The 12715-nt window shown below is 51.5% G+C and overlaps 1 protein-coding gene across 2 annotated transcripts in view; it reads left to right on the top strand.

Moving 5' to 3' along the window:
- Positions 1-9466, top strand: part of LOXHD1 (lipoxygenase homology PLAT domains 1) — a 193930-nt gene extending 184464 nt beyond the window's left edge. For both annotated transcript variants that reach the window (XM_065935168.1, XM_065935167.1), the window contains 3 exons: positions 1353-1485; positions 2835-2993; positions 8986-9466. In XM_065935168.1, coding sequence (XP_065791240.1) covers positions 1353-1485; positions 2835-2993; positions 8986-9466 — 773 coding nt within the window. The remainder of the gene's footprint in view (positions 1-1352; positions 1486-2834; positions 2994-8985) is intronic.
- The last annotated feature ends 3249 nt before the right edge of the window (positions 9467-12715 follow it).

The raw sequence follows: 12715 nt of genomic DNA, 5'->3' as shown, positions 1-12715 counted from the left end.
GCTTATGCTCCTTCCCCTTCCACCCTACTAGAGCATCCCTCAGTTCTCCGTTGATCACAATCATGACTCTTCTTTGAGGCCAAGCTCACACATTGCCTTCTTCATGGAGCTTACTGCGATGAGCCCAGTCATTCATTATTTGCTCAAGAAATATTTATCGAGTGACTATGTGCCAGGCACCGTTCTGCGCCCTTGGGATTTATAAGGAGCAAAACAAAGACCCTTGCCCTCATGGAGCTAACATTCAGGTGGGAGGGGGTCATACAATAAACATTAAAATGATAAGTAACTGCTTAGCATATTAGAAGGTACTAGGTAAGAGGAGATGGAGAAGGAAATGGCAACCCACTCCAGTATTCTTGCCTGGAGAATCCCAGGGACAGAGGAGCCTAGTGGGCTGCCATCTGTGGGGTCGCACAGAGTTGGACACGACTAAAGCGACTTAGCAGCAGCAGCAGGTAAAAGAAGATGATAGAGCTCAGTAGAACAGGCTGGAGACCTGAGGAAAATGGGTTGGAATTTGATTAGGGTGGTCCCTGAGATGGGGACGTCTGAGTAGGACAGGAAGAAGGGGAAGGAGTGAGCCAGGCCAACATGGGTGGAGGTGGGGAGAGAAAGAGGATGAGCCGCAGACAGAGCTCTAGGGCAGGAGCAGGCCTTGTGCTCCTGGAGTAGCACGGAGGCCAAGCGGAGCGAGCAAGGCGGGGAAGTGCTGGAAGGTGAAGTTGAAGATGTAACGGGAGCCAGATCCACCCTCTCCCCATTGGTACTTGCGCCCTTTGCTGCAGGTTGTTCGGTTCTGCGGTGTCATCAGTGTTTCCGTCTGGGGCCAGAGATGAGTGCTAGGATCACCCAGAGTTTAGCCCAGTCCTGACACTAGACACCTGCTTAACAGATGAAACTTCAGGGGCGGGAGGTTGTGATGCTGAGCTTGACACCAAAGTGAGAGCTGAGACAAGACAGAGGCTGTTTGCTAGAGAAAGTTCCAGGCTCTTCTGGAGTTTCTCCTGCCTGGATCTTCCCCTCCCCTTTCTGTAGCTGGGCCCTGCCTCTCCTCCCTTCTCTTTGCTCCTGATCTTCACTTTGCATCTCAGAGACTCCTCCATCCCTGAGAGCCAGGCCCCAGCATCCCTTGGGAAACTCATCCCCACCTTGTGGTTTGCCCCCAAATCGAGGCAGGCTCGTTTACGGTGCCTCGATCCTAAAGATTTTAACCTGCGCCCCAGCCCCCGCACTTAAGACTGTGGTCTAAGACCAGATGCAGGACCTGAAGCGAGAGGCGGGTTGGCTTCTGCCCCAGTGGTGGGTGCCGCTTCCCCTCTGCTGACCGTCTCCCACCTTCTCCACCACAGCCTACGAGATCGTCATAGAAACCGGCAACGGAGGCGAAACCAGGGAGAACGTCTGGCTCATCCTGGAGGGCAGGAAGAATCGATCCAAAGAGTTTCTCGTGGAGAATTCTTCCAGACAGCGGGCCTTCAGGAAGTAGGAAGAGGGGGTGCCCACAGGGGGACGGGGATAAGTGGGGTGGGTAAGAGGGAACCCCCAAGAACCAACCCTTTTAGTTGGGGCCATAAATGTACAAATGGGCCTAAGCAGCAAGGACTAACTGAGTACCTACTGTGTACCAATGCCATTCCAGCTCTAGGGTCGCAACAGGAGCTTTAGAAAAGGGAAGGGAGAGGACTATCATTTAAAGAGAGCCCCCCTCTGAGAGACTAGAATCTAATTGTTTCAACAACTAGAAAAAAAGGATAATTATGTAATATGATAGAAGTGCTAATTATGGCCACAAAGGCAATCATAGTACAATATAAAAATGTTTCAGATTCATATGTTCTACACCTTAAATTCACACAATGGTATATGTCAAATGTATTTCAATTTTTTAAAACTTAATGCAAAACTACAACAAAAATCACTTAAATAATTACAGCAAGTCCAGTATGTGGCAGGACTGGAAATCACACAGATGTTATTCCACATCTGTGCAAATGAGGAGCTCGCAGTCTACTTGAAAAGGGAGATAGTCACCCATAAAAACGCAAATAAGACAGCATGGAATTCAGTTCTAGTGAGAAGGAGGGAGGGAGGGGAGAGCCTCTAAGATGCTTCATAGGAAAAATCAAAATTAGGTCTCGTGTAACAGCGCCCCCGCTTAGCACTCCCAGCTGCCCGCCACGCCCTGGAGAATCTCACGTCTTCCTGTACATCAGAGCTGCTTCTGAACTGCCCAGATGCCCACTTCATCTCCCTGCTGCCTCCAGAATCTCTTAAATAGAGCCTCCTCCTCCCATAACCTCACTTCACCCTCTTTTCAACCCCCCTCTGCGTGAAGATGGGCTGAGCTGCCCCACTCCCAAAAGGCAGCCCACCCCACTTCTTTTCCATTGCCCCTTCCCTCCCTGAGCCCAAACTCCAGCCAAGCCAGCCCTCCTTCCAGAAATGACCGCACCTCCAACCACACGACTTTGCCAAATCAAGTCCTCATCAGAAGATGCTTCCCTTCCCCTTCCTTCTGCTCCCTGAATCTCACCTCCCTCCTCAGCCCAGTGCTGAGGGCCCAGGGCCTCACCCTCCTCCAACACCATCCGCTGTTACCAATCACTGATTCTGGGAACAGGCAGCCGGAAGGGCTTTTTAATGGTTCCAATTGTCTTGTTCCAAAACTAGACTGAACCCCTCAAGCAATGGAGGCCTGATATCAGGTCTCGCTCGCCAGTCTATCCCTGTCCCTCAGACCAGCACTTAGGATACAGTTGGTGCTGGATAAATGCTTACTTCCTCCAGTGGGCACGAGCAGCGCTCACTGATGGCACCTTTGTGTCCTGCAGGGGCACCACAGACACATTTGAGTTCGACAGCGTCTACTTAGGGGACATCGCCTCTCTCTGCGTGGGCCACCTCGCCAGGGAGGACCGGTTCATCCCCAAAAGAGAGCTGGTCTGGCACGTCAAAACCATCACGATCACCGAGATGGAGTATGGCAACGTGTACGTGCTGGGCCTCCACCCTCTTCCCCCGGGAGGCCTGCAGCCAGACCACGGACGAGACGGCAGGGGTGGGGAGGTGTCCCTTGCGAGGCATCTGAGTCAGAGAGGAAGGAGGCAGCTGTGGCGGTTCTTGAGTTTTCTGAACCAGAGGATTACCCCGGAGGCAGGGGCCTAGACTCGATGACCTTGGGTGCTCCAGCCTTTTCATCCAGTGATGCTCCTTTGGGAGGAAAGAAGAGCCAGCCAGGCAGTGCCAGACAGCTGAGTCTTTCCTTCCCTGCCCCCGTGATCACTGTGTGACGACAAAGAGATACAGCTTTGAAGCCTGCTGCTCCACAGTCAAAGGGAATGCCCGTCATCCCTGTGGGCAGAGTGGGGACCAGCAGAGAAATCCCATGCCCACCGCCCCGAGGACCCCAGATAAGGAGCTTTACATTTCCCCCTCCAGGGCCTTCTGAGGACATTTCTAGAGGATTAGGGGTCTTAGTTACCTGGGTAACAGTTCGCAGCCATCAGTTTTTCTAATTAAAACCGCTTGGTAACCGTGTTGGAAGCCAGAAAGAGCCTTGAGGCTCTAGAAGGCAGAAAAAACACTAAAAAGGAACCAGGAGCGGATGATGGGGAAGCAGAGGGCAGCGTGTGCCTCAGGGAGGGTAAGCCCAAGGAGAGGTTAAAACAGCAGGGCCACCCCCAGAACCACTGTCCGCCCCTCCGGGCCCTCCCCCCCCGGTGCCCCTCCCGGACTGGCCCTGCTCTTGGCAGCATCTTTCACAAGAACTGCAGTGGACAGAAGCAACAGCCCGCCTGACCAGGCGGGTCCCAGCTTCAGGCTCCAGCCTTCAGGGCCCGAGCCTCTCAGGCAATGTCTGTCCACACTCTACCTGCACCTGCCGGCTCCCTGGAACTGGCCGTCTCTGAGCAAGATTCTCCTTTGGGAATGGAGCAGGAAAAGGTTCTGACATGTGAGCTTGTCTCTTAGCTATCTCAGGCTGCTGTGACCAAATCCCTGGACTGGGTGGCTCAGACAGCGGGCATTCTTTCCTCATACCTTGGAGCCTGGAAGTCAGAGGTCAGGGTGCCAGCGGGGTTGAGTTCCCCTGAGGCCTCCCTTGCTAGCTCAGTGTGTGTTCACATGGCAGAGAGAGAGAGATCTGGTGTCTCTTCTTCTCTTCACTAGGTGGCCCTAGTGAGTAAACCTGCCAATGCAGGAGACATAAGAGACGTGAGTTCCATCCCTGGGTTGAGAGGAAACCCTGGAGGAGGGCCTTGCACCCCACTCCAGTATTCTTGCCTGGAGAACCCCATAGACAGAGGAGCCCAGCAGGCTATGGTCTATGGGGTGGCAAAGAGTCAGACATGACTGAAGCAACTTCACACACACAGACACACACACACACACACACACACACACTTCTTCCCGTAAGGGCACTAATCCCATCATGGGTCCCCATCCTAATGACTTCATTTAAACCTGATGACCTCCCAAAGCCCAATGCACAAATGTCATCACATTGGGGTAAGAATTTGGGGAAAGAGAATTCAGTTCATAGCAGTTCCCTCTCAGGCTGCAATGTTATATTGTTGTTCTTTGGGGGAAAACCAGCTGGGGTACAGGAAACACTGTAGAAATCACTGGGTGAGGCTGTGATGAGGACTTGGGAGCTGGGTTAGAGGGTTGGGGAACGAACGTTCCAGCCCACCAGCAAGCCAACCTGTCCTGTACTGCCTCCCAACTGCAAGGAACGTGGCTGCTCATACTTCTCTACAAATGCCCCAAGTAAACAAGACAATACAATACAGTAATAAAAGAGTCACCACATAAGTTAGCTTTAAACACACAGTGTCAGCTCTGAGAGACTCAAAGGTCTCAACGCCACCCGGCACCTTCCAGTCTCAGGAGGGAGGGGAGTGAAGACCTTCCCGACCCACAGTCCTCAGCTGAGCTGTAGCATTCCTTGTCCAGTAGAAAGAATCTACCACTCCCAGTGAAGCAGCTTTTCCTACACTCTCAAAAGTGTGGCCTTTTGTCAGCTGGGCTAGGAGGGGAGGATGGGATGTCCACGGGCTGGACATCAAAGGGGGTGTAGGAGTCCAGACCCCAGATGCTCCAGCCGTCACCTGGTCAGCCAGTGGCTTTAGGCCATCGCCCAGCTCCTCTCTGGGAGGAGAGATGGATACTCTTTAGGGTCTGGCAGGAGGGGAAAGATGGCAGGAATACAGCCTGAGAGGCTCTCAGAAGTCATACTCCAGCCTACCTACTGTGCTGGTCTCAAGTCTGTGATTCCTGGTGGGTGACCGCCTCCCTCCCCCCTGCCAAATATCAGCTCTGTCCAGAGTGAGGACGGGGCAGGGCTGTGTGTCACTGTGGCTATTTACATGTCACTATTCTCTGTGTGTATTTGTCGCTCAGTCATGTCCAACTCTTCATAACCTCATGGACTGTAGCCCACCAGGCTTCTCTGTCCGTGGAATTCTCCAGGCAGGAATACTGGAGCGGGTTGCCATTCTCTTCTCCAGGGGATCTTCCCAACCCAAGGATTGAACCCAGGTCTCTTGCATTGCAGGCAGACTCTTTACTATCTGAACCTATTTACATGGTACCATTCTCAGTTCAGTTCAGTTCAGTCTCTCGGTCATGTCCAACTCTTTGCGACCCCATGGACTGTAGCATGCCAGGCTTCCCTGTCCATCACCAACTCCTGGAGCTTGCTCAAACTCATGTCCATCAAGTCAGTGACGCCATTCAACCATCTTATCTGCTGTTGTCCCCTACTCCTCCTGCCCTCGATCTTTCCCAGCATCAGGGTCTTTTCCAGTGAGTCAGCTCTTCACATCAGGTGGCCAAAGTCACTGTTCTAGAACACATTTAAATCCTACCATGTAAAGACCACTTACATAACACTGTATATAGATCCACGGTTCCTTTCTAACCAGCATGTTTGGCCATAATATCTGGATTTTCATGAAATAAAAAATAATTTTATCTCAATCTCTTATGAAAATAAATTTTCACCTTCCAACTGATTCCAGTCCTGAATCTCGCAGCATTTCTGACCAGTTCTTTGTTGTTAATATCCTCAGGACTTCAGTGGAAGGACACACAGAGAGGCTTTTGTTTCTTTTTTTAAAAATCCCAAAACGAAATCGTTGTTTTATCTCATTATCACATATAATACATAATCATTTTAAAATTCAAATAAGGCAAAAAAATGTGTATGAAAGAAAGAAAAAAAATCCCTTTCATAAAACAAAGTAAAATTCCCTAAAGTCCTATCCAGCAGAGAAGGTCACCATGAACATTTGGTGACCCCATTCTCTCTGGCTATTTTCTGATGTCTCACACACACACACTGTTCAGAGAAGGATGATCATATTCAACATATTTCTAACATATTCACTTGTGTTCATTATTCTCTACTTTGTCTTTATTCTTGTTCACGAGCCTATTGCAAGTGAGAACAGCCTGGCATGTTCTTCCACAGCTGGAGTCTTGACTCCACAGAGCCCTGAGGTCCCACATTTTGGTGATCTTTTAATTATGTCTGTTAGGAAATGTTTCCTTATAACTACACCAGGGACTATTTTTCAGCCATTAAAAACAACGAATTAAATATGTACCAGAAGACTTGGAGCCATTCCCAGGAAGCATTGTTGAGTGAGAAAAGCAAGATATGGGGAAGCATGTTATTATATGATGCCATTTTGTAAAGGGAACACTGATGTCCCACATGTGTGTGGGTCTATGTGCGTTCAGTACAAGGTTGGGCGAGACGGAGGGAAATTTGGCAAGATACATCCACAACTGTTACATGAGTTATCTGAGGTGAAGGCAGGATGCAGGAGGGGAAAAGAGGGGGAAAGGGAGACAGAGCCAAGCATAAAAGAAAAGAGTGCATTTAGAAAACCACATATGATCACAGGATTTGTGCATTTATATAGAATTATGTATATTAGTGGACATTTGCATAAAGAAATACATTTTAAGTGAATGTTTAAGCAAAGAAGGCAAATATATCTCCCTCTAAGAAAGTGTGGTATGTAACAACAACCCAGATTTATCAAGTGACAAGTTGGAGGAAGAGAGCTCTCCAGACAGAATTCGAATTTCCTGCCAAGTGTCTTTAAATGGCTGGCTCCGGTGGTGGCCAGGCAGGCTGGCTCTGGGCCCCGACTCTGGGTCACCTTGTGCAAGGACTTCTCTTCTCCAAGCCTTTGTTTCCCTTCTGTGGAACTGGAGGAGATGAACTCTATGACCCGGGGAGTTGACGAAATGCAAGAATGCCAAACCCAGGCATTTAGTGAGCATGCAGAAAACCAAGTTCTTTTTGCTGTTATAGATTTTCAGCTAAAAATTAATTTTTCATCATTGGGCACACCCTTTCAGGACTACGTTTCTGAGATCATTAGCCAGTACCAGAATTGCTCATTTCCAAAACTGTTAAAGTGTTAGGAATTTGGATGGTGGGGAAAAACAAGGACATTTGTTCAGTCCAAACCTCTAGCTTTGCTAGTGGGAAAATGAGGTCGCATAGGTGGGAGGCGGTGGGGCTGGGGCAGACCCCGGCCCCTTATGCCCTATGCAGTGCTTTCTCACCGCTCCTCTGACTTCTTCCTATAATTATTGGACTCACTGTCATCACCCAGAGGCTAATATTGGGGATGGGGTTAGAGAAGGGACTTTTTGGTCCAAGACCATTTCTCTTGGCCCTGGACTTGCTTCTGCATATGGTAGCTTCTTCAGCACTTTGCACCCCTTTGTACTGTGTCACCCATGAGCACATGCATGTGTGTGCACACACACAACACGCATGCACACACACACACCCACTGTTCAACTCAGCCAAGTGCAAGGGATTTGGGAGCATACATCTATCTTGTAGTTACTTTTCCCCTTGACTTGGCCTGAGATTGTCGTTCTGGTCCCATAGCTCCTCTGAAGGTGAAAACAGTGGGTAAAAGCATTCATCATTCCCTTGAGAGGAGCAAGGGGATCAGCCTGGATGGTGTGCAGTGAGCTTAGAGAAGGGGAGGAACAGCTCAGAGAGGTAAACCCTGGGAGGAGGATCAGATTGTGTAAGGTCTTGTAGGCCTTTGTAAGGTGGTGGCTTTTACTAATGCTTATTCTAAGTATTACTCCTTCACCAATTCACTGGACATGAGTTTGAGCAAGCTCCGGGAGATACTGAAGGAATCCTGGCGTGCTGTCGTCCATAGGGTTGCAAAGAGTCAGACACAATTGAGCAACTGAACAACAAAAATTCTGGGAAGAAGGATGATAAAAAAGGGGGAATCAAGGGGCAGTTTAAATTCTGAGCAGAAGGATAACATTCTCGGGCTTACATCTCGGCAGGATCACTTGGATGCTGTGCAGAGAATTCACTGTAGTAGGTATTGAGAAGCAGGGAGACTGGTTAGGAGGCTGACACATTCCAGACAGAAGATGGTGGTGACTTGGATGAGAGGGGTGGCAGGGCAGTTAGTGAGATTGTGCTGATTCTGGATTTACTAGATTGTATTTTAAAGATGGGGTCAGTGGGAACTGCTGGTGGATCAGATGTGGAATGGCTCCGCAGGTAAAGAATCCACCTGCAATGCAGGAGACACAGGAGATGCAGGTTCGATTCCTGTGTCAGGAAGGTCCCCTGCCGGAGGAAATGGCAACCCACTCCAGTATTCTGGCCTGAAAAATCCTAAAGACAGAGGAGCCTGGTGGGTTACAGTCCATGGAGCCTCAAAGAGTCAGACACAACTGAGCGACTAAGCATAGATGTGGAGTGTGAGAGGAAAAAGCAAAGGAGAATCAAGGGGCAGTTTAAAAGATGGTGATGTCAGGCACTGTCAATTTTCAGATGAATGAGGTCTATCCTCACTTTGGACGCAGACAGTTCTCGCCCTGAGATCTTGTCGTCTGGGACAGGATCTCTGGTGGATGCCCAGGATCCCGGAGGGGAGGATGTGAGCCCTCACTGACCTCCTCTATTCCCGCTGGCAGGTATTTCTTCAACTGCGACAGCCTCATCCCCCTCAAGAGGAAGAGGAAGTACTTCAAGGTCTTCGAGGTCACCAAGACTACGGAGAGCTTTGCCAGCAAGGTCCAGAGCCTGGTACCGGTCAAGTACGAGGTCATCGTGACGACCGGCTACGAGCCCGGGGCGGGCACTGATGCCAACGTCTTCGTGACCATCTTTGGGTCCAACGGTGACACGGGCAAGCGGGAGCTGAAGCAGAAGATGCGCAACCTGTTTGAGCGGGGCAGCACCGACCGCTTCTTCCTGGAGACGCTGGAGCTGGGCGAGCTGCGCAAGGTGCGCCTGGAGCACGACGGCAGCGGCCACTGCTCGGGCTGGCTGGTGGACAGGGTGGAGGTCACCAACACCAGTTCCGGGGTGGCCACCATCTTCACCTGCGGCAGGTGGCTGGACAAGAAGCGGGGCGACGGGCTCACCTGGAGGGACCTCTTCCCTTCCGTCTGAGGGCTGCAGGCCCGCCCTCTCCCTTCGCGCCAGCTCACCCGGACCACACCTGCCACCCTCCCCCAGGGCTTTCAGGAGTCCTTTCCTGAAAGCCTCCCGGAGCTGGGATTGGGGGGCCAGAGCTCCCGGGCCCTTCGGAGGTCACTGTGGGTGATGGCTGGTGCGGTCCCGCCCTCTCCCGGGTCTCCTGAATCTATAGGAATCCATCATGTGTGTCATCATCTGTGGCTGCCCAAAAATAACTTTTGGCATTTTCTTTTTCGATAACAGTAGTGACCAGGCTGAGACTTGCTGCTGGGTGTGGGTGGGAAATTGGGGCTTCACCCAGGGGATAGAAGTGGGGAAGAAGAGGTCTTCAAAGTGATGTATTTTAAGCAAGAACTAATTAACACTTCCCCCCCCCTAAAAAAACTGGGCTAATTAAATTATTACCAACCACACCCCGCAATGAATTCATCTAGGCATCTGCTCACTTAGAAACACATTCCCAGTTTCAGTAAATCCAGTGGCCAATGGAGAAAAGCATCAGGAGGAAGAATTTTAGCTGAAAGGATTTATGAGCCTGTGAACAGATACCTGATTCTTTCCATCACTTTTCAAAGAACGCATTGCCAAGTGCCCGCGGCTGCCCCAGCCAGAGATAACACAGTTGAGACGCAGGGACCTGAGCAGGTGATGAGTTGTGGGCAGTAGAAGGGAGAGGTCGCCTGGAACAGCCTGGTCCCTGCGCACGGGGCCTGGGAGGACAGGGGGACATCTGTGGTGCTTAGCACCTGTCACCTGTGGCTCGCTCTGGGCAATGTGGACGGACAGCTGAGAGGGACTGGAAGAAGATAAAGGTGTGGTCTCTGCCCTTGACGGGGGTGACCCTGATGGAGAGGCAGCCGGAGAGCCCCATATCTGTGTGGCCTTCTGGCTGTGTGTGGTGCACACACACACACGCACATGTTCTCACACACACACAGACACACACACACACACACACACACACACTCCCTGATCAACCATCACAAGAGTGCAGCAGAACTCAGCCTCTGACTTCTCATTTTCCTGCAGAGGGCGGGGTGGGACTGGGCAGAAAGGAGCATCAGGCCAGGAAGTCTTCCTGTAGGAGGCACCCCGTATCAACATTTCTGCCATGTCACCACAGGCCCTCTAACCCAGACAGGTGTAAACTTGGTGAGGATTCCTGGCTCTGCGCTCTCAGAGACCCTTGGAGAGAGGCCGCCACAGTAAGCAGCAAGAAGCAGACCTGAGTCCCAGCTCTTCCTCTTCCCCGTTGGGAGAGATTGGGCACATTATCTCATGTCTCAGGCTTCAGTTTTCTCATCTGTTAAATAGGAAGAATAACACTGACTTCGTAGATTATTATGAAGACTAAGTGAGTTAAAATGCAGACCAGTTAATTCAGCACTTGCAATGAAGCGTTTGTCCATCATATTGAATAAGCAGGACTCAAGGGGCTGGGGTAGGATCGGGGAGCAGTAATCATTAAACAGCTTTCTCTGTGTCTTTTTCTGGAGCTGGTTCTTCCCCTGTCCCTGGACGAAAATTAAGGCAAGCCTCATAACTCTTCTGGACTCTCGTAGGTAATAAAACGTCCAACAGCCTCTTTAAAGCCACAAAGTCCATCTCAGTTCTGTAATTTAAATGTTTGGCTCCAGTACAAAGACCAAAGCATTCCACTTCGAGTCGAGTCCCCTCCCATCCCCCAGCTCAGTCCAGTCCCAAGCGGGAACCGAAGTGAGAAAACAGGAGTGTGTGTGTGTGTGTGTGTGAGTGTGCACACGTATGTGTATGACTATGGAGTCAGCCTCACCTCCTGTCCCCACCTTGCACTTTTACTCCTGACCCTGAGACCCCACCCTTGGGGGAGGGAGAAGAGGTGAAGAGGGCAGCTCCCTGTTGCGGGCCCCAGCGTGGTCAGCATCCTTCTTCCTGGACTGGCGGCGTCTGGAGCCTTCCTCCCACGAGCACTTGTGTGGGCTCTTTCTCAGGCCCCTCACCTCCCTCTCCCACTGTGTCTGCTTAGAATCTAAGACACCCGAAAGGAGGTTCTCTGGCATCTTCTGCTCTAACAAATCCTGGGCACTCAGGCCACCCTGCCATCAGCAGTCGGTCAGCCCATCCTTCACACCCACAATCTCTCTGGATGCGGCAGGGCGCTGTGTCCTCAGCTGAGATGGACACATCCCCCTCTCCAAATAGCCCCATTGAAACCACAGTCATAGCCTTGAGCAAAAGGGCAGCCGAAAGGGAAGGGGTACTCCCGGCCCACCCTCGGCTCTTTCTGAAAGTCCTGCCCACGTATCTGTGCCCACCTCCTTCTCAGGATCTCCGTCCGTCTGTCCTCTGTCATACCTGGAGGGTGATGCTCAGCTCAAAGTTAAAAGCGCTTTCTACCATGTCCTCTGGCAAGCGCTACTCCATCTGAGCATGGAATGTAGCATCCACGGTTGATCCAGCCAAGACTGGGAAGGGAAAGGCCCCGTGTTCTTTTCAGTTGCTGATGTGCTCAATAAATGTGGGCTTACTCTTACTGCAAAGGGCTGGACTGGTTTGGGAATATACCCCATGATCTGCGTCAACTTTCTTTCCGTCTCTTCTTGGCCCCAGCTCTTCTCCCTCCTCACCAGGGACTTGCGAAGATGGGATGAAACTACTGCTGTGAAAGCTATCAAAACAGTTATCCCTTCTGTTCATTGGGCTGTACTTCATCTCCCACAGGGCACCTCCTACCCGCCTGGTTTCCCCAAGTCCCTGGGGACCTAGGCCAGTTACCCCGGCTGTGTGTCCAGCCTGTGTGTGTCCAGTAATGCCACGCACTGTCCATCTGCTGAGCCTCTGGTTGGAGCCATTCCTCGGGCTCCAAGTCTCCTCCCCACCATCCAGCCCTCCCTCCCACCCTGTTCTGAGGCTGCAGGCCAGTCTGGCCTCCCTGCTTCAGAGGGGCAGGACGTGAGGACTAGAACGGGCCTCTGACTCACCAAGGCTCCCAGAGGGACAAGGCTGCGCTTGCAGAGGACGCCCTTGGCACTCCCAGAGGAGGTGGGGCGGAGATGCGCAGTGCGGTGAACAGGAGTCTTGCGGAACCCTCCTGCATCAGGTCGCCTCCCCACGGATCTGCTTCTTCGGGCTGGGCACTGCCCTTCCCTTGGGGCCCTGAAGTCCCCTTTCCCCCTCCCAGGCTTCAGGTGACCCCACTTAGCAGGGTACTGGGGAGAAGGGCAGCGAAAGGAGGGGTTCCTG

Source organism: Muntiacus reevesi, chromosome 4 (genome assembly GCF_963930625.1).
Source record: "Muntiacus reevesi chromosome 4, mMunRee1.1, whole genome shotgun sequence".
NCBI classification, from domain to species: Eukaryota; Metazoa; Chordata; class Mammalia; order Artiodactyla; family Cervidae; genus Muntiacus; species Muntiacus reevesi.
Note: the sequence above shows the minus strand (reverse complement) of the source record. Positions and strands in the feature narration are given on the sequence as shown.